Source organism: Canis lupus, chromosome 14, assembly GCF_003254725.2.
Source record: "Canis lupus dingo isolate Sandy chromosome 14, ASM325472v2, whole genome shotgun sequence".
Classification (NCBI taxonomy): domain Eukaryota; kingdom Metazoa; phylum Chordata; class Mammalia; order Carnivora; family Canidae; genus Canis; species Canis lupus.
In genome coordinates, this window is record NC_064256.1 from 20,332,231 (window position 1) to 20,354,545 (window position 22,315).

Sequence of the window (22,315 nt, forward strand, 5' to 3'; positions counted from 1 at the left end):
CCTCTCCAAAACTGAGGTGACATTCTCCTCAGAACTTTCTCCCCCCAAGTACGCGCAGGCCATGTCTCCCCGGCTCCATCCCACTCTCATTTCACCTGTCCAGTCCATCCCTTTTAGAGACTGAGGGGAGCACCCACCCCTGTGGAAAAAGGGCAAAAAGAGCTCACATTCAGCTCCCCACCCCCTCAACCTCAGCCCCCTGCTGGGCTGAAGAGCAGATGAGTATCTCTTGACAGTCTTGAAAAGGTTAGAGATCAATCAATAGTGTGTGATTATGAAGGCCCCATTGACAAGGCTGTCCCTGTTGGGGAGATGGATGCATCCTGCTGTTGATTCTGAAGGTCATGAAACATTTAAAAGTACGCAACCAACTCCTCTTATTCTGAATTCCAAACTCACTAAGCAACCTCCTCATTAACAGGATTCCTTTATAGGTCTGCCCACAGGGAGAAAATGGCTGGTCCTGCTGACATGAGTATTTTGGCCCTAAAGACATTTTTGGTCCTCATTGTAAATGACTGCATTGGCAAACAGGAAGCCACTTCAATCCTCCCTGCCCCTTCTTGGAGCCCTCTGTGGCAGCAGGTGCCCACTGCTAGCTTTTAAAAATATTGATGAGTTTAGCAATACTTTTGCCTGTAAATGTCTATAGCCCAAAGGTTGGAGAAGCAAAATTGTGCCCCTCTCCCCACCTTTTTTATTCCTTCACCCATTAAATATGAATTTGGAAGGCATTTATTTAATGGGGTTTAGGGTGTACTCTGTGAGGGACTTCAAAGGGCAAATAAAGCTCAGCCCCTAAGAATGGAGATTTTTGGCAAATGGAAGCAGCTCTTTCTTGGTTTTTACCTCTTTGATTATGTTTAAATCAGTTCTTAAGTCTGAACATTGTGATATCAAACTCTTCCCAAGCAAGAGAGGCCATTGGTTTTCGAGTTCAGTTTGTTTATGTATTTCCTTCCTAGGCTCTGGGAGTGACGTCATCCCAGGACCGAGCAGTGGTCAAAAAAAAACTCAAGGAAATGAAGGTATCTCTGGAGAAGGCTCGAAAGGCTCAAGAGAAGATGGAAAAACAAAGAGAAAAGCTGCGAAGGAAGGAACAAGAGCAAATGCAGAGGAAATCTAAAAAGACAGAAAAGATGACCGCTGCATCAGAGGGTGCTGGCGAGCAGTAACACACCTCCCTCTACCCCCAGCACCCCAGACAGCTCTCCCCTCCTCCTGCCCTGCTCTCCTGCAAAGGACGAAGGAACTCGTGACAGCGGTAACGTGCTCTAGGCCGACGGGGGAACCGCATGGGGGCATAACTGCGTTTTCTGCAATGATAGAATACACTTTTAATTTTGACCTCCCGAAATAATCCCAAGCCACCTTTGTTTCTTATCAAACCAAGGATCTTATTTGTGAAAGATGCAAAATAGCTGTGTTTCTCTCTTCTGTTACTTACCAGCGTCTTGGGCTGCGTTGGGTGGGTGTCTCACAGGGGGGACCCAGTGTCACCCTGCCCAACAAAAGCATGACACGCCCGGTGGTGTTAGTGGAGCGCCATGACCTTCCAGTCTGGGAACCCGAAACGGGGCAACGGCACAGATCTGGGCGGCCCAAGCACCGGCCTGCCAGGAGATCTGGGCTCTAGGGTCTACGCTGCTGTGTGGGCAAGTTTCCCCCCTCATTTCTGTGTCTGGACAGCGAGCCGACCCCCCTGTAGAAACACGGGTGCTCCGCCACATGACTGGTCCCCTGCTCAAAGGCGAGCGCCCTCTCCTGCTCGCTGGGCATCGGAAAAAGAGAGAAGAATTCGTTACCTGTTAACTCCAGAAGGAAACCGAAGCCTTCAGGATGTGGATGTGGGTATTGCCTTGGGGCTCTGGGGGCGACAGCTGTCCCCTAGAGTTAGCCGTGAAGGCAGCCACGGGCTCCGGGACCGTTGTTGGCTCCGCTCCCGCTGCACGCTCGGCGGGTCAGCGACCCCGACACACAGACCGTAGTTCCCTCTTTCCCCAGCAAATTCGACAGGAAATTGATTTTTAAGGAAACCAACATTTTCAGGTTTCCTCCCCTGGGGAACATTCCGACTAGTCTTCAGCCTGACTGTGACACAATCAGGAACCTGTCACAGATTTTCTACTTAAGATTTCCCAAGTGGGCTCAGTTAGTGTTTTAACAAATGTCCTTTTAAGACCAATAGAAATACCGGTTAGAGAAAATTCAGATTTGAGGAGCGGTCAACCAGAGAAGCAATTTTTCGAGCACATGGAATGTTCCTGTAAAGGAGAGTTGATGGTTTCATTTTAGAGATGTTTTGAATGGTTTTTCTGAGCCATTCTCTTTCGTTCTGAAGCGATTTCCACGTTACAGGTAAAGTTCGTGTAAGAGTACCCACACAGGCTGCAGTCTACCAGTGGAGACAGTCATGCTTATTTTCAAGCCAGTATTAAGGATTTCAGTGTTTCATCAAAGTAATTCAAGTGTAAGAGACTAGGCCAGAAAGAGGAGAAAATCAACTCATCTTGAGAAATTTCAAATGATCGGATGTTGTTTGTCATTGTTTTGCTTTTTATGCTTGTGTTTCTGGTTGTCTTTGCTGCGTTGGCTATAAAAATGAGGTCATCCACTTTCCAAGGGACGAGTTTCAAAATAAGAGTTGAGGCCGGACAAATCTTGAACTAATATTTTACTTCCTTTACTACACAGTAGGGGCGGGGGGGTCTCTGTCCATATCTTACCCTGGAAATGTACACACAGAGCTTGGGGAAGGCTTTTGTTGAAGGTTACAGGTAACAGATAATGTAAAGGGGCTCCTGCCCATATAGCACCATCTCATTTTTTGGACATTGTGACTTTTTAAAATTTTGATTTAATTTAATTTCTTTCTTTCAATCTTTTTTTTTGTTTTTTGTTTTTTTTTGTTTTGTTTTTTGGCTTGCTTATCTGAAATCTGGAATTGGCTAAACTAGAAACTTATAATTCTGTTCTTTCCCTAAGGCCTGTTATAGTGAGCGAATATTGTCTGTACCCATCCTTTTGTCCCTAGTAAAGATCAATCAATGCTCTGAAACATTGATATAAAGTAACATTGTGATTCACGATTATTAAAGTCACTATGTATGTTTTTCTGACTATCTTCATTTGGTGTATGATAATGAAACTGCCATACTGGATACTCTATTAATATTTCAGATGTGTGGTGCTTTGCTATTTATTAATATCTTGAGAAACAAAGAACCACTATTCATGAACTATAAAATTCAGCAGATCTTTTCTAATGCTAAAAGACTAAATTAGTCAAAATCTGGTAATACTAGTGCTTGCTATTGTAAGTTTTTTGCCATTTTTGCTTATCTGTGGGGAAAAAAGCGATTTGGATCACACTGGAAGTTTTGCTCTGTATTCATTTTAAGAGTGGAAATAGAGGATGATTATCTTAAGTTATGTTTACACTTCGGTAATATTTAAAAATGGTTGTACATACTGGAAATGTCTGTAAGTCTCAATCTCTGCACATAATTTATGATCTCTATTATATTACATTTTCTTAAATGTCTTAAAAGTATTTTTCTTGAACTTTATTTGTACACTCCCAATATTTAGACCAATGACCAACTGAAAATATTATAAATCAAATTATTATTCCTCAAGTCATTTATTTTGTATTATGACTATTTTGATTTTTTTAAGTTAAGTTACAGTAACTTTAGGTCTTCCAGAGTTATTTTAATATTACTACTTACAACTGCTGAAATCGTAAAAGGCATTTGATTTGACTGTCCAGCCAAGGATAAAATGTAAACTGATTGATCAGAGTATGAAAACAAAGTGCAGGACCTCAGATCTTATGAACATTTTGTTTTCGTATTATTTCTTTTCTTGACTCTAGTGCATGATACCTAATGGAGGTTCCAGTGTCTTCAACAACACCCACTTTAGTGCTAGTGGTTTTCGGTATCCATACTGTTTAACATAGAATTGTTGCTTTATGGACCTTAAAAACTCTGCAGTTTTTTTATTTATCAGAAAATGAACAGAAAGGGAATATCTGGTTACTGTGAACTATATTCCCTAAATGACAGCTCAGTATAACTCTAACAACAGCCAAATTGTTTTGGGGTATAGGTAATGCTTTGGGGGTTAGGGAATGTGTGGTGAGGCCAAGCTGTAGACAGAGAGCGTTGTATGAGCTGAATGTCTGGGGCAGAGTTTTCCATTAAAGGACTTCAGGTTTTATAACAGATTATTTAAGACCATCTCCCTTAAAGTAACTTACAGTTTATGTAATAGCTATCTCATTCTTTTTTTTTTTTTCTTTTTTTATGTGAATCAGAAGTGTACTTCAGAGTGATACATTAGGGTAGAAACCTAATTTTGCCCATTGGGTCACACTGATGAAGTCTATCGTTAATTTCATGACAATGAAGGTATCATTCTGTGTTATCCTCCTTTAGCTTGGGTGGTGGGGGATTACCAGCCCTCAACATTACAGTATTTTTAACCCATAAGGGTTCATGACCTCAGTATGATAGTGCTCACTCCAAACTTAGCTTTTAAGGGGCATGAAATGGAAATGCCTACTCTGTGCTTCTTTGTTGTTGGAAACAAAGTGGCAGGAGGATAGGGGAGGAACCAAATTAACTCTTGCTGCTGCCTTTCATCCTGTGTCAGTCTCTGGCCCCAAAGCTTAAGCCATCCCAGGCCCAAGCTACAAAAATAGTCACAGGTTGTTGGATCTAGCACCTTAATTAGTCTTTATGGTTTTTGCTGAAGATAAAGAATTCTCATCTAGATTCTTTGTGTAATAGGATCAACATGTGCTTTAAAATTGTATTTTAAAAGGTAAATAAAAAATTGCATCTATATGGATATTCTAACTCATTTCTAAATGCTAAAGATTGTATAGACCAAGCTTTAGGAGAAGAAGCCCAGTGTTCGAAGATTCTAAAGGGAGATGTCCCAACCATTCTAAAAGAAATGTTCATACTTTGGATATGTTGTAGCCCCCCTCAATACATTGACATATTTAAGAATTACCAAATTCCACTTGAGCAACTAAATTTCCTGTCCCAGTATGGCGCTGGTGAGGGGCATTTCATTCTGGTGGCTGGTGCTCACCTACTTACTGCTAAGCCCGCAGCGCTTTCTGAATGAAAGGTAAAATGGAAAAGAGAAGTCCAGAGTTCTTAAAAATATATTTTGAAATTTACCTTAAGTCAAGGATCTACCCATGTACTATTTTGAAGCTAAGCATTTAAGGATGAAGTCCAGAAATAAAACAGCCTGGCTATGTAGGCAGATTATATATATATATATATATATATATATATATATATATATATATATATATATCTTAGGGATTTAAAGTCTCAGGAAATTTAGCCTTGGTCCAAAACACTGGGGAAAAAATAATACCACACAGTACACCAGTAGTATTTGAGTAACTTATAGTAGCGGCATAGAATATATCCAACCAGGAAGTCAGAGGGCAAAGAAAAACCTTACAGAATCAGTTTTCCCCTGGAAAATAAAAGCATCAAGTTCTACCTTATGGTAAACAGAGTCTTTAAGTGCTTGTGTGTGAGCATCTGTGTGGATGTGTCGAGGGAATGTTGTGACTTGAAGGCTCACGTCCATGAGTGGTGAGGATCAAGCACAGCGTGTGACCTGCTTCCAGATCTACAGAGTGGGGAAGGAAAGAAATGTGATGATTTCCAATCTTTGGCCCTACCCCAACCCCAAAACTTCTAGAGATTCAAGAATGAATATGAGGTAAAGAATAAGAGAACCAGAGGCAACTTCTCAATAATGTGCATGCCACGTGTGTAGATGTACAGAACTACATATGTGTGAATATATTCCCACCTTACACACACACACAGCAATCACATTGCATAAATATATATATATCTATATATATATATATTTATATAGTATATGAAACTTGGTAATGTCAGTTAGGACCCCCAAGCAGTAATCATAGCCTTATTGCCACTTTTTGTGTGTGTATACATTGAATGGCTCATAAGATTTTAAGAGATTTTTTTAATGTAAGTATTTCTACTAAATGCACTTATCCTTCTACATGTTTATATATTTTGGTAAAATTGATTTATTAGATACTTGGTATTTTAGTAAGATAAAGTTTCCTCAAATGTTTGGTTAATGCTTTTGATGTCAAGATTGCACATTGCTGAGTTGAACCTCAGAAATTTATGCAGCTTTGGGCATTTCAACTGTGGACCGCAGTTTCCTTGGCTAAAAATTGCACCATGTGTTACTGTGCATTCGCTCATGCTCTGCAATGATGTATTTGGTAGCTGTGATGCTTAAGTCACTAACTACTGGCTCTCTGATGGCACTTTTGCCAACACATGATCATTTATTTACTTCTTTTGTGGAGTGATGGCATAGTTAGGTCATTGCCAAATATAATGCAAGTGGATATGGGTGTGAGTGTGTTGTTGGAAGGTGTACATTTCTCTTTCTTTCAGCTCTTTTACCCACCTACCCAGCTTTTCTTTGAAGGATTTAATCCTTCATCCATGAAAGAACAATTGGCCACAAATAGTTAAATTACCTTGAAAAGTGGGAATTGATAGGCACTCCAGCTAGGTAACACCTTCCAACAACATCAGGTTTAATTAATGCTTTGTAAAACCCCTTAAATATATATATATATATATGTGTGTGTATATATGTATATATATATATACATATATATGTATATATGTATGTGTGTATGTATGTATACGTATATGTTTCCCTTAATATTATTTATGGTCATCACTACTGCTTTTATATTTTTTAATGGTGTTGCAATTAAACAACTAGTACGCCTGCTACATATCATTAACAAAACCAGCCAGCTGAAAAAAGAAACAAGAGAATGAATTCTGTTCCATTGTAAGAAGTTGATTTATTTTAATCTTTCTTTATATATCACTAAAAGAAAAGAGTTGTTTGAAAAATCATTTTAAGTCCAATAAATATGGATAGCATGTTATCTGAAACTTTTAATTTGTACATTTTGGTGTCTGATCATTTGCATGGAAGAGACAATAGTGCCACGTCTGAATTGTTCTCTTGTGCTTGGTTAATATGTACTTTCTCTAGATTGTTCCGTTTCAAGCAACATTTCTTACTCTTTGGTTTTCAGAGGCATTCAAAGCAAACTATCACAACGGCCCTCTGTTTTCTGACCAATCTAAAAATACCTGTGATTAAATTTAATTTGTCGGTGTAAATAAATTTCTTGCCAATGAGTATTATTGTTGTTAGACAACGAATGCAATAAAAAGAGAAATATGGACATCTGTCTGAGTAAGGTTTTTTTTTCCTCTTCCATTTTCACCTTCAACTAAAACAAGCCTTGACTGGGTAAACCTGCATTAACTGTCAAAATATATCTATCAACCAAGAGCAAAGTGCACATTTTCCATGGAAATGTAACTAAAAATAAGCTTTAGCCCCGGTAAAGTGTAAATTGGCAGCTCGAATTACATATGAAAGCACAATTATGGAACGGGGCATGAAGTGAAAGATGCTCCACCAGAAGCTCCCTCACCCGCCTTCCAGTTCCTGTTGTGCGTTTCCGGTCCCTGTGGGGCCCATGAGGGTCTGTGACGGGGTGGGGGGGGGAGGCAGTCAACAGCAGGCCTCACACAGCACAGGGCAGGCTGGGGGGTAGGCTTGGGGGCAGCCTGGCCCACAGTACCGGGTTCGAAGCAGCAATTTTATTTCTAAAACCTTAAATGTTCTGAAGACTTGAATATAACAAATGAGGGGTATTAATTTCTCATCTCTCTCTGTCTCACACACAAACACACACACACACATACACACATGAACCATAATTGATCTGTGACTAAGCCTTGGGCACCAAATAAATGAAGTAAGCTGGTTTTTCTCTTCCTCGGAGTGTGTTATGAAACCCCTCACCGAGGGGAAGCATGTGTCCCTTTTTGACTGATCTTGAGTGGATGCTGTGTCAAATTGAATCACTTGCTTTCTTTTCCTGTTGGGTGGGTTGGGGGCCAAATTTGTTTATTCTGTCAAGAACAAGAGAAAACAGTATAGTTATTTCATTGATGATATCAAGCAACTCTTTTTAAAGGAAATATGTGGCTTTTTCAACATAAGCCCAACAGCTAGCAATAGTTTCAAAACAATATTTCAGAAAATCCAGCTTCAAGGGCTGTGAACAGTATCGCTGAATAATTGAGCACTCATAGGGCACATGACATTAGGCTCACTGAAATCGTGACTAAAATAACTCTAATCTGATGTGAGAAGTGTTTTTTGATCCAGACAAAATGTTCTTCTTGTTTCTTTAAGTTAGTAGCCTTAAAAGTTGGCAGTTTTCAATTTATCAGCAATTTTTTTCCCAAAATGCTAGACCATCATCATGGCAAATGCCTTAGAAGAACTTTGTTTCTAACATGACTACTTGAGCATCCCAGAGAAATAATCCAGCCTGGAAGTCATACTTTCAGAAGAGAAAGACAGGTAACTGCTTCATACCAGCTTTTATAAGAAAATGACAAAAGTCATCTTTTCTTCCTAATCATTGTCCCTCAAAAGATAGGCCAAGGCTGTTGATTTTTAAATGTTTTTGTTTGCCTTTCTACTATTTTCTTCAAAGCCTCCCCTGCAAGTTACAATAGAAAAAAAGGTAGCGGGGAGGGCCTTGGGTGGCTCAATAGGATAAGCATCCAACTCTTGATCTCAGCTCAGGTCTCAATCTCAGGGGGCTCAGGTCTCAACCCCATGTTGGGCTCCAGGTTGGGTGTGGAGTCTACTTAAAAAGAGCAACCAAACCACCACCACCATCACTTGTATCAACAATACTTTGGGGCATTTAGCTTTACCTGAATCGATGATAGACTCCATTCTGTATTCAATCACTGAAGCAAACAAACGTCTTCTTTTCACTGGGTCAAAGAAACTAAAATGTTTATGCTAAGATAATGGACACTCCCAAGAATATTAAGATTTTCCTACACAACATCACTACCAGAGAATTGAGTAAATGCAGGTAAAAGGAGAAGTGGGATAATTAGGTTTATATTTACTGAGAAAGTCATACATAGAAGGTAAATGGTAGGGGCACCTGGGTGACTCAGTTGGTGAAGCGTCTGCCTTCCCCTCAGGTCATGATCCTGGGGTCCTGGGATTGAGCCCCGCATGGGGTTTCCTGCTCAGCGGGGAGCCTGCTTCTCCCTCTCCATCTGCCCCTCCCTCAGCCCATCCTCTCTCTCACTCTTGCTCTCTGCCTCTCTAAAATAAATACAATAAAATCTTTGGGGAAAAAAAAAAACAAAAAAACAAAAAAAAACAAAGAAGGGCAAATAGACTGTACCAGTATGTCCCATGGCCTTGCTAAGGAGGTATGTCTGGAGGGGACTCTATGCACATCTAGTTTCCCAGCAGGTGAACCGGAGCCCCGGAGTGAGGACGGCTGGTTGGGACAACATCTGAGGCCATCCTGCTCCTCTGTTTCCTGAACAAGATTCATCAAGGCAGCAAAAAGTTCATGTGCTCCCAGGCAACACACACTTTAGGGAAAGTACTTTCGGATCACACACAGTTAAATGATTGAAGGCCTGACAACCGACACAGCAATGCTGGCCACTTTATTGATAGGATTTTTATTGGTAAATGAGGTTTTCAAGTATTTCTAGACTGATTTGCTACAGTACTTTCAAAAAAAGCCTTATGCATTGATTCCATTCCCAGTTAAACAGCACTTTCATCCTTCCACATGTCCAATTCAGGGTCAGATTCACTGTTTAGATGAGATCACTGTGGCCCCAGGGAAGTGGCAAGCAGTTGAAATGGCGGGCTCACAGTGTCTGTGGCATGGGGGTGCAAATTGACCTGCTAGAGCTCGCAGCAAAGAGCTTTGTGGAACACAGTGCCGACCAGCAGTTTCCCTTTATACACAGAGGCCACGGTACTTCCTTGCAACACTGTACCATTGTCTGCATAAACCACTCTAACCTTGGGTTCTTCTGTTAAAATGTTCTGGATTCGGATCACCTAAGCAAAGAAATAATGTTAGCTTAAGATTTCTTTTAAAGTCACTCAAAAACATCACTTTAAAGATGGGTCACTTCTCCATATGAAGAAGCCTGTTGATAAATCAGATTTTGTTCCAAAATTACTCTTTATATAAGACACCGGTCTCCTTATTGCCCAAAATGACAGGTTTTAATCAGCTCATCTTGAAGAGAGATAGACACATAAGTCTGCCAGACTACGGAAGAGGTAGGAGTGAGTAGCCCAGCCTGGGTGTGAGACCCTGAAGAAGGAGGGACTGTGCTAAGTAGGGGGCACAGGGGAGCTGCTAGTAATAGTCGAATGACTGCCATGCTAGAATTCAGACCAGTTTTGTGTATTTATAGATAAGCTAGGAATTTGGATGCTCACACTTAATTCTTGGTTTTTAAATTCTGGCAATTAAAAAAAAAAATTTCTCTGTACCATACTCAGCTTTTCCTCGGGACTTGAGACTGCAACTCTCAACATATAAGATTTTTAAGTTGAGTCTCCTCCCTCTAGTTGAGCAGAAATAGGATTGTGTCATTTAACAGCAGTGTAATAGGGGCACCTGGGTTGCTCAGTGGTTGAGCATCTGCCTTAGGCTCAGGGCATGATCCTGGGGTCCTGGAATCAAGTCCTACATCAGGCTCCCCACTGGGAACCTGCTTCTCCCTCTACCTATGTTTCTGCCTTTCTGTGTGTCTCTCACAAATAAATATATAAAATCTTTAAAAAACAAAACAGCATAGTAGCGTGCAAAGCTGATCACATGGAGTAGCCAATGTTTGACTCTTCTGGCAAGTAAAATGGCAATTTCATATAATCCACAGTACTGTAAAGAGCTCCCTGTAAGGCAGAGGCCCTGGGGTCATGTTTTGACCTTCACCTTCCCATTTGTTTTTTTGTTTGTTTGTTTGTTTTTCATTTCTAGAACAAGGTGCATGGGACTGGATTAAGTTTCTTTTCAACTCTAACTTCCTATCATTCTGAAGCCTTTAGGATAAAATACAATGACTGGAAGAAAGGGTACTTGTATACAAAAACATCAAATACAGCAGACTATGGGGGGGCAAGTGCGTGTATATAAAGGGTCAGTGGGAGCATTGAAAAGGACCTCTTTAAAACAGCTGCCCTGCCCACCTGCATTCAGTGGGGAATCTGCTGAAAGATTCTCTCCCTCCGCCTCTCCCCCCACAAGTGCATGCTCACTCGCTCTCTCTCTCTTTCTCTCTCTCTCAAATAAATCTTTAAAAAAAGATTTTTAAAAAATCTTTAAAAAAAAAAACAAAAAAACTGCCAGCCCAAAAAACAGATGTAGTTACTCACTGGGAAATAGGTGACGGTGCACCTGGGCTTAAGTGAGGTTCTTTCACTAAAAGTCAGTCACTCTTCTGTGGGGCAGCACATTAGATAATAGATTGTTATTAGTTTTTTGCTATTCCTTACCAGATCCATCATTAGAAAGGAAGTACTTTTTCCAGAACAGCAAACCAAGTCCATGCTATAGCAAATGACCCAAGTTCACCAGATGAGCTAACAAGCAGGAACAAATTAGAATCTAACATTCTGCTCTGTTCTGAACAGTGAACACGCCACAGCATACATTTCTTCAATTCTGTTAAGCAAACCATACAGCAATCCTAATAGCTAAGAACCAGTAAAAGGCACAAAGGATTGCCATTAAACATAATCACGATTGTCCTGTAAACCTAGAGAGAAAGGGTATGGAGGGCCATACAGTAATTGGAAATGCACATTTCATTTGGGGTTTTTTAATCTGAGAGACATGAGCATTAATATAATTTTTGTGTGGGTGAGTGGGTGGCAATGAGACTGACTCTTAAAACTAAGCTTTAAAAAGAATACATAGTAAACCATGTCAAAAATTATATCGGTTATTTAATGTAAATAACAAATATAACAAATACATATTGAAAACCTCAAAATAGAAAACCCAAGATGAGGCACAGCAAATGTTCAAATGTCTACAGCAAAGTGAGTTTTAAATTCCTGTTGCACTGCCCAAATAGTCCACTAAATAAAGACCATGAAAATGAATGGAGTCTTTGGGTACTATAACTAAGATGGAAGGAAAGGTCTTTTAAGCCAAAATAATTCCAGTAAGTGACTGATCTTCCCATCCTGCAGGGAAAGTTTGGAGAAGATGGCTCTTTGCACATTAGGACTGCTGCACTATGTTAACCTGTGCGTATATTGACACATGGAAAGAGGGGAGTTAAAGTTAAAAACAGGTAGCAAGCAAATGACTAGACCATAGCACTGTGGTACATTCCACTTTTTAAACCTTTTTTTTTTTTTAAGATTTTATTTATTTGACACAGAGAGAGACAGAGCACGGAAGGAGTGGCAGAAGGAGAGGGAGAAGCAGGCTCCCCACTGAGCAGGAAGCCTGATGCAGGGCTGGATCCTAGGACCCTGGGATCCTAACCTGAGCCAAAGGCAGATGCTCAACTGACTGAGCCATGCTGGCGACCCTAAACTCTTGTGAATTCCCAAGCTGGAGAAACTCATTACTGAAGTAGGGGCACAGACTCCAGTCCAGTGTTGGCTACCCTGACCGAGCCCCCCACTCTGCTGAATCTCGTACAAAAGTCTGAAGTCTCCTTTGCCTCCCAGTTCTGGGTCAGGGCTGACCAAGGAGCAGCAGCACCACCACCACCACCAGGGGAATGGAAGGACTGGGAAGAAGGGAAGGAGGGAAGAAGGGAAGGAGGGAGGGAGGGAGGGAGGAAAGGAAGGAGGGAGGGTGTACAAGGCTTCCTCCTTGCAGGGTCCTTACTGGGTGTCGATGCCCCCCAACTAGGGGCCACGTTCCCTTCAGAGGACCCTCTCCCACTCTGCTTCTGATTTCTGGTGACCATCTCATGCCGCCCTTGCTAGCCCCAGGGGAATGTGTTATCTTTTGCTCATTCCCTCCGTGCACCCACATTTTGTATAGAGGGCCCCTATTAAATCCCCTCAAATTATCCAATTTAAATGTACCATCTGTCTCCTGCCTAGACTCTGCCTAAAATGCCTCCCAAAGTCAAACTCCTTTTTAGATCTCATCATTTGGATCATCTATCCGCGTCCTTCCTTCTATTTGCACATATAATTGAGATTTATGTCTCCAACCAGGAAACAGCAGGGAATAAGGTCGCTGATCTGATTAATTTTTCAAACTAACCTCTGATGCGGGAGGATTCTCCGAGTCATAGAAGAAGATCCTTATGCCATTGGGATGGCATCCAACCCAAAGGTCCCCTGTCACAGGATCCACGGATATATTATCCACGAGGGTATTAAAGTCCAGGGACTTCCAGGTTAAAACCAAGGAGAGAAGAAAGAAAGGACAGAAAGTAAAAACAATGGAGTGGTGATGGAACAATATATCAGTGAAAGCTATTGTCTTGTCCCCCTTGGTCACCACACTGCTGGTTCCAGGACACGATTTTGCTGCATTTCAATAGCACTCAGGGAATTTCTCTGGCTTTCCAGCTACGCTAGCATTTCACCAGTTGCCAGGACAGATGAGGGAAGGGGAAGATGCAGAAAGCCAAGCAGGATTATTATAAGTCAGATGAAATCATTTGGATTAACATCTGTGCATGAACCTAAAACTGAGGGAAGAAAAAGGTTTAAGTACAGCATAAAACAGTTCCTTCTAATAAAATGGCATGTGCAAATGATATTTTTATAAGCATTCAGTAAACAACCAGGAAATGTAGATTCATTTTTGATGAGCACATCTCATAGGTTCTTCTTTAGTGGCTAATCATAGGCTATGCAGCCAGAGGAGAAATGATCACCCAGGGTCTCATTTTGCCTTGGATTTGGGGAAAAGTTTCTCCTTTAGTTTTCTGATGTTATTCAACTCCCTGTTCTTCTGCTGTTTATTTTCTAAATATAAGTTGCAAGCATGTGATGACTGCACAGATTGCTGTCGAGGCTTTGTACCAGGATCATAAATAATACCAATGATTCTTAATTCCACCATTCATCATCTTGGCTGCCTTCTACTGGGAAGAAATCACATCTATTTGTTTACCTCTAACTCTCCATTGGAGAAGTAATATCTCCCATGTACCTCAAACAGAGGCCAGCATATCTCAGCGCCCAGAGACCGTGTAATAGCTGGTGGTGACTCACTGCAAAGGCCAGAGTGTGGGCAGACTGTTGCAGCAAACCAATGCTGCCCTGCCTGTGCTTCCTCCTCAGAATGAGACCCGTCCCCACACCTCCATCCATGAAGGGGCTGCAGGGCTCACGCCTCACGGCAGAGCCTCCATGCAGATCCTTCATTCATTCTCACCCTGGAGATAGGCAAGGTCGGCCAAAGGAGGCGGCCAAGCAAACATCCTCGGCCAAAACCAGCTCCAGGCCTTCTCTGTCCCCCCAAACCACCATCTATCACAGTGTCAGACATTCTACGCCGATACTGTAATTTCTTTAGATGAGGAAAATATTTGTCTCAGGGCTCTGCGATTATCTTTGGAAGGGATAATGGCCGATTAGTGAATTTCATGGCGGCTGAAAGCCTACAGAGGAGGTGGGCTGGAGGTGAGAGAAGAGAAGGGCACCAAATCTCAGGGTCCCCGTTCATGTGACACACAATTACTCTGCAAGCAGCTCAGCTCCGGGACAGTGGATAGGTAAGTGGCAGGCCTTGCTCCTGCCAAGGAGGGGCTGACAGGCCAGCAGGGGGCCCTTTTAGGGCCAGCAATGAACTCTTGCCTTGCAAATCACTAATTCCTAGCGATGTTAACTCACTACAATGCACGCAGCATGCATTTCAAGCTTCCACAAAGCCAAGTGGAAAATGTTACATGCCTTGATAAAAGAAACATAATAAATTATTCTCATTGGGAAAAACTGTGTCCTCTCTTAACAAATATCCCAATTTTTAGAAAATTGGAATGCACTGAAGTGGGACTAATTCATTGGCTGTGTCCTGGAATCTTTTTTTTTTTTCTTTTTGTGGAGGAGGGGATTATTTTATTGCAGTAAAATATGCATAACATGAAATATGTCATTTTAAAGTGTACAATTCAGTGACCTGAGTACACTTACAGGGTTGTGCGACCACTACCCCTTATCCATTTCCAGAAACTTTCATCCTCCCAAACAGAAAGTCTGTACTCAGTGGTTCCCCATTCCTCTCTCCACCATGCCCCCGTCTCCCATTTCACTTTCTGTCTATGAGTCTACTTATTATAGGAACCTGTTATAAGTTGAATCACACAATATTTGTCCTTTTGTGTCTGGCTTACCTCACTTCACATCAGGTCTTCGATGTTCATCCATGTGGGAGCATGTATTAGTACTGCATTCTTTTTTAAGGCTGAGTAATATTCCCTTGTATGTCTACACACCACATTTTGACAGGACATAAGCCCACCCATGTCTCATCACAGATTCTAAGATCAGTCTTAGCTTATTTATCAAATTCCTTGACACTCCAAGTATTCATGAATTAACAGGTCTTGATTAATATGATCCTTCCAAAGAAAAAAATAACATTACAGTCACAGGGGTAGACTCAGCTCAATTGTTATGTCAAGAGTCGGGCATTACCTGTTGCCAAAAGTGGGAGCCAAACCCAAAATGAGTCCTTGGCAAGATCAGTGTCTTTATCATTGTGCATTGAATATATATATATTGGGTTGGGCTCCATTCTTATAAGATTCTTTAACTTTCAATCTATAGAAGTACCTATTGTTATAACCACCATTTGTTTTTATTCTCTCAGCCAGTATGAGTGTGTGAAATTCCATTTTACTTCAGCTAATTCCAAATTTGCCATGCCAACGATTTTTAATGTAGAACATGATACTACATTTGATACTGTTTTGAGATAATTTTTCTCAGAGTGAAGCCCCTCGTGACAGTACATTGGAAGTCCTGGCAGGAACAGTTCCATGCTTCCTGGTGATAGTGCTTCATGCTGTCAGTGGTTGTGGCAAGAGAGCAAGGTCTTATTTGTAAGGGACAGGAGACTACTTTCAGAATCCCCACCTAACTGTTTCGTTCTCTTTCTCCTCCTTTATGCTTTTACCACCTTTGACCCAATCCTTCAGATCAGATCATAATTGGAGGTAGAAGATAAGCCACTGATGCGTACCCAGCCCCATCATATTAATTTAATTTAATAAGTCTTTCTTGAGTGCCTACTATGTGTTAGGAACTCTTCCAGGGACAAATAGAAAACACCCTATGTTTCTAGAACTTACACCCTAGTGAAATAGGTGGACAATAGAAGATAAATAAAATATATGGTATTTAACTTATAAAACATGAGTAAAATATATAATATTAGTAATGAATGTTGAAGGGAAAATAAAGCCGTGAGGAGAAAGGAAGTGCATGTGTGTACGTTTGTGTGCATGTGTATATGCATGTTGGAGGAGGTCATCGAGAGGACATGACCACCAGTTGATCCTCAAGCTGGACTCAGGCAATTGAAGGCTCCTTAACCCCTCCCCTGTCCTTGGGATGTACATTCTGCCCACTGTTTCCACAGTTGGGAGCTGTTCCAAGGACATAGCCTTGAGAGAGTAATGTATTATTGAGACCATCTGGACAGTATATGTGGCTGAATCCAGTTAAGACCTCTATGTAAACTTTTAAGATTCTGGTGGGTGGGTGTGGAGATGTACTTGTCTTATGGCTGCTCAAGATAAGCCTCATATGTAATTTCCTTTGCTTATTAAACCTGCCACCTGGCAATCTGGAATGGTCTGCCTTCTTTTATCTCTCCTTGCCCTCTATGTATGAGGAGGGAGCCCTCCCATGAGCAAGGGAGCAGTTTCAGATTGCACCCAGGAAGCTCCCAAGATTATAAACTAACACTTGGTGAGCCAGCCAGGAGACCAAAGAAATGGACTTTAGGAAAGAGGCCTCCTTGGGGGAAATCTTGAGTTGTCCATTGACTTCTATGTGGGGAAGGGTGGCCCACATGTCAGATGCTTGTGAACTGCCACATGAGTTCAGTGATCCCTGAAAATGCCAGCTGATCTAATGCACTACTCAGCCATAACAAAGAATGAGATCTTGTAATTTGCAAAAACATGGATTGACTTAGAGGATATCATGCTAAGTGAACTAAGTCCGACAGAGAAAGACAAACACCATATAATTACACTTATTGTGGAAACTAAAAACCAAAACAAATGAATAAAGAAACAACAGAAACAGACTTGTAAATACAGAGAACAAACTGGTGGTTGCCAGTGAGGAAGGTGGGGGGGGGGGGGAATGATAGCAAAAAAGGTACAGGAGATTAAGAGGTACCAACCTCAGATATAAAATAAATAAGTCACGGAAATGAAAAATATAGTTGATAGTATTATAATACTATTGTATTGTGACAGATGGTGACTACACTTGTGATGAGTGTGCAGCAATGTACAGAATTTTCCAATCACTATGTTGTACACCTGAAATTAATGTCAACTATACATCAATAATAAGGTTTTTAATAAATAAATTTTTTAAAAAAGAAAGTAAGAAGATGAGTTGAGGTTAGGGAAGGACATGTGGGAGTCTACTACTCTGTAGCCCTGGGCTAGCAGACAAGGTGGGAGAGCAAGATGATAAGTTGGAGACCTTGCATGCCATTTCGAAAAGCTAGGAGGGTGTGAGCTGCTAAGAATTAAGGTCCAAGTGTTGTGACAAAATCTGATTGGGATACGAAGTGGTGGAAGGTCTGAAAAAGTGGGGAGAGTGAAGAAGATGCTATGAAATGAACGAAAGGCCCCACTCTATCCAACCCCTAATACAAAGGAAAGCAAAAGCACCACAACAACCCCAGCCCACGGGGCAGCCTCCAATTGGGGAAACGTTCTCGAAGAAAGAATGTACTTCCACTGAGCTTATTGATACAGCTGCCAAGTTCCAGCAAAAGGCCAGGGAAAGTATCCAGCATGGTTAGTGCTCCTATGGGATATGGGGGAGATGGCATTTCTCTAGGCAGGAAGCAGAGAAAATGAGCAACATCACCACACACCTGCTCTCCAGCAGCACCTGCATGGCACTCAAAGGTTCAAAGTACTCACCCCCTTATAGATTGGATTGTCCTAGCCTGCTGTGAGGTTTGGCCCAATGAGGGGCACCTCCCTGGGCATATAGAACCCTGAGAATCTATAGAGGAGGTACACAACAATGCTTAGGGTGTTGGGAATGAGACAGGCAATCTCCATCTCTGTCTTTGAAGGCCCTGATCAGCCACATTCACTGCAAGAGTGAAAAGTAGGATACTCCAATCTGCCCCCAACATCTGTTATGGACACTTATGTCCATGTTGAGCTCAGTTGTAGGACAAGATGTTTATGATGTTTGGCGATCCATTGTTGATCTAGGGAAAACTGACAAATCCCGGAGAATGGTACGGGCCGTGGGAAGGACCTGAGACAGAGAGATCACCCATAGAATCTAAAGGTTATCCCAATAAGCTGTAAAGTTCCAGTAGAAATAATCCAAAAGCAAATGTGGTTTAACCTCATTGCTGCAGGGACCTTGCCTGAGCAGAAAAACGGACAACCCAACACTGTGTTCACTGCCTATGGAAAGCCATAAAACCTGAACAGATTCAGACCTGCTCCATTTGCCCCTTACCATCCCTGACGCCCTGCCTGCTCCCACAGAAGCCTCAGGAATACAGTCCTATTTGGGGTGGGTGCTTCCCACACTCATGTATAGATACAGGCCAGGATTGCCTCCATGTGAGGGCAGTTGAAGATAATCAGAGGCTTCAAGTTGGACTCACTACTCACTGGTCCTCCAGAAGTGACAGCCCTGCCGGGTAACCCTCAGAAGTTTCAACACTATCAATGGTTGCAGAGAGTAAATGGTTATGTTTAAGAAAGTTCTTTGATGAATTTAGTGTCCCCACCACCACCACCACAAGAACTTGAGGTTTGTCTCTCTCCAATACCAGAGAATATATCGGGCATTGACATTCTACAAGATGAAACTGCAAACCTCTATCTGGGAGTTCTGACCCTGGGTTAGAGCAATCAAACCAGTGCTGAGGGGAAACACCCCCTGGGATCCAGTTGGCCTGTTGCCCCTGAGTATAATGGTAACTGTCAAACAATAGAAATTGCTTGGGGGCATTAAGAGATAGGAGAAACTAAAAACATGCTGCAGTACATTCTGCAGGCTTTCCTGGAATAGCTGCAAGGGAGACTACGGGTCATGAACCCACAGGAAATTCAAGGTCCAGGAACTGCCATAAGGCTTTTGGGAGTCCTTTGGTTGGGCAAGACATATGTTCCAGAAGCTGTGATTGATAAGGTGCAAGCTTAGTAACCTCTAAGAACTTGAAAGCAGTGCAAACCTTTGTAGGGATTTGGGGGTTTTGGAGGACTTTTATTCCCCATCTGACACCATGTCTCTGTCTCTAATATGGACTGGTTAAGAAAGGACTTTTGTAGGACTGGGGATCAGGGCATCAAGTCACCCTCGAGAAAGCAGAAATACCAGTGAAGGAGATTAAAGCTCTGAGCATGTCCCAAGCAATGGGCTGCTATTTGAGTTAGATGTGTCTGTGACTCTAGAAGGTATGGGTTGGGCACTGTGGTGGGCATAACAGAAGGGCAGAGGACCCCAAGATTTTGGTCCCAGTTCTGAAAGGGGACAGAAACTCTGTATGCTCAATAGAGCAACAGCTCCTAGCAGTATATGCAGTACTGCTCCAAGTGGAGCCTCTCAGGAAGGAAGAGTATATCAGAGTAGGAACTTCCTTTCCTATCAAGGGGTGGGCCAAGAACATGTCCTATCCATGCATCTCTGCCATGGCTCAAACCCCCATGTTCACAAAGTGGTATTCCTATCTGCCGCATGGGAGCACCCTGGCCACTGTTTCTAGAAATGCAGGCACTACTAGGCTCTGTAGAGTATGTAAATCACCCAGATTCCTCCCCATCCCTGCCCCCCTTCCGTGGCAGCCCTTGCAGCCTCTAGAGAGAGAGTAGGGGATGGATCTAATCAAGGGAATCAATCAACAGAAACTGCAGTTGCTATTCAGCCCAACACTGACACCATCTGGATAGAAGCAGGAAGACACGGCAGCGGCCAATGGGCTGAACTCAGGGCTGTTTGTCTGGTGATCACTCCTGAGCCCTGACGTAATCCTTTGCATTGACAGTTGGGCGGTTCTAAAGGGATTAATTCTATGGTTTGGGCAGTGGCAAGCCAAGAGGAAGATGATAGTGAATGAGCTCCACTGGGGTCAGGATATATGGAAAAACATTTGAGTCTGCCTGCAAGAACCTGAGACAGTCCTCACTGTCTTCCCCGTTCCAGCTCATAAAGGATTGACCTTCTCTGGCAATCAGGAAGCTGATGTCATAGCTTGGGGATAAGTTCTAGCAACAAACTCTTTAGTAGATACAGAGATTGGGTGCATAAAAAGAGTAGCCACCCCAATATGCCCAGTGGGAGGACATATTTCCAGGGATGCTCTATTGTCCTCAAAATACAGTGACTTGGTCAATATAGTAACAGCATGCCCTATGTGTTTTAAACAATACCCATGGCAACTGCCAAGGCAACTGCAAAAGGGAGATTAAAAAATCTGAGGCCATCCACTGGGATTGGCAAAGCCCTGACCAAATTCATCCAGCAAGCCTTAAATGGTAGCCAATAAAGCCTGTCCTTACTGGACACTGAAATGTCTCTAATAATAAAAGCTGTCCTCCAAAATAGGATGGCCTTGAACACTATTACCCCCTCTTTGCCATTATGCAAACAGAATATTGTGTGTTCATACCTGATAAGTCTGCTAACATGTCCCCTTTATTAAATCACTTGAGGACACAAGTGTAACCTGGACTGATCTGACTCTCAGCTTAAGGGACTTAATAAATCAGTGGTTCAGATCATGGGGCTCTTGGATGAAAAAAATTGTCATCGAGTTTGGGAATCATTGCCATAATCTGTGTTTCCTCTTGCCTGTGCCTGTATCGTTGCTATGGTATCTGCCTCCAGTGTAGCCAGATAGCCACTAAACCAGCTGCCTCCATGCTAGTGAACCCCCTGGCTGACTGCTCAGGGCACACGGCAGAAGAGGGGGTTATATGAGATTGTAAGAGCTGTCACATGGGATGGAGTACTGGAGGAGGTCACTGAGAGGACGTGACCACTGGCTGAACCTCAAGCTGGACCTGGACAAGGGAAGGCTCCTCATCCCCTTCCCTGTCCTTTGAAGAATAGGTTCTGCCCACTGTTCACACAGTGGGAGCCATTCAGAGGACACAGCCTTGACAGAGTAAGGTGCTGTTGAGCCCAACTGGACAGTATATGGACAGCACCCCCATTAAGGCCTCTAGACAAACTGCTATGATTCTGGTGGGCAGGTGCATGCAGAGAGCTACTTGTCCTGCAGCTGCCCAAGACAAGCCAAGTAAATAAGTTCCTTTGTCTATTAAACCTGCCAGCTACCAATCTGGAGTGGCCTGCATCTTTCTTGGTCTCTCTCTGCCCTCAGTGTAGGGAGGCAGGGCAATAGGGTGGTTCGGATTGGACCAGAAGGCCCCCCTCCCCCAGGTTACAAACTCTCCCTTTGTGTGTGTGTGTGTGTGTGTGTAGCTGGGGGTGGGGGGCAGAGTTGCAAGCTTAGATTAGGTAAAGCCAGGGAAGACCTCGCTGAGGTGACATTTGAGTGGAAATGGAAGGATATGAAGGAGAGAGCCACAGAGGTCTGGAGGAAGGTCATTGGAGCAGAGGGAAGAGTGGCTCACCTGAGGCGGGGCCCCACCTTGTGAGCTGAGGGACAGGTAGGCTCAGGAGGAAGAGTGTGCGCTGGAGACAAAGGTGGCAAAGTGATGCGCTGCACAGGTGCGGGGTGACCACTGGGAGTCCTTGATACTTTATTGGGCTTTATATTATATTTATATTATTCTAAATATTGTGTAGAGCGCTGTCATATGAAACACCAGTGGAGGTGATTTCTTGGCTCTTTTATCCACATGGAGGGAAACATGAAAGAGAGAGAGAAAGGGAAGGAAGGGAGGGAGGGAGGGAGGGAGGCCAGCAGGGAAGGAAGGGAGGGAGGGAGGAAAGGAAGGGAAGCTGAACAATAAAACGCCAAACTGAGAATTCACTAGGGCAGAAAGAATCAAAGTTTCAGAGGTGAGGTACTTGGTTTGCTGCTTCCCACTCTGCAGCTGCATAAAAGTGAACAACAAACACACACGATGCTGTTGACTCTTAATAAAGAAATGAAAAATTGGTTCTCACCCACTCCAATTAGACAATCCTTTCTTGCTCACTTTTAATTTCA

At 42.6% G+C, this 22,315-nt stretch overlaps 2 protein-coding genes across 20 annotated transcripts in view; one reads left to right on the plus strand and one right to left on the minus strand.

Annotated features, from left to right (window-relative positions):
• PPP1R9A (protein phosphatase 1 regulatory subunit 9A) overlaps window positions 1-7,300 on the plus strand; it is a 312,061-nt gene extending 304,761 nt beyond the window's left edge. For all 19 annotated transcript variants that reach the window (XM_049093580.1, XM_049093583.1, XM_049093584.1 and 16 more), the window contains one exon: window positions 966-7,300. In XM_049093580.1, the coding sequence (XP_048949537.1) occupies window positions 966-1,175 (210 nt within the window). In that variant the 3' untranslated portion in view covers window positions 1,176-7,300. The remainder of the gene's footprint in view (window positions 1-965) is intronic.
• Window positions 7,301-9,622: 2,322 nt separating this feature from the next.
• The window catches only part of PON1 (paraoxonase 1), a 34,947-nt gene continuing 22,254 nt past the window's right edge, over window positions 9,623-22,315 (minus strand). The window contains exons 8-9 of the mRNA XM_025471309.3: window positions 13,220-13,348; window positions 9,623-10,029 (exon numbers count right to left, since the gene is read on the minus strand). Coding sequence (XP_025327094.1) covers window positions 9,871-10,029; window positions 13,220-13,348 — 288 coding nt within the window. The 3' untranslated portion in view covers window positions 9,623-9,870. The remainder of the gene's footprint in view (window positions 10,030-13,219; window positions 13,349-22,315) is intronic.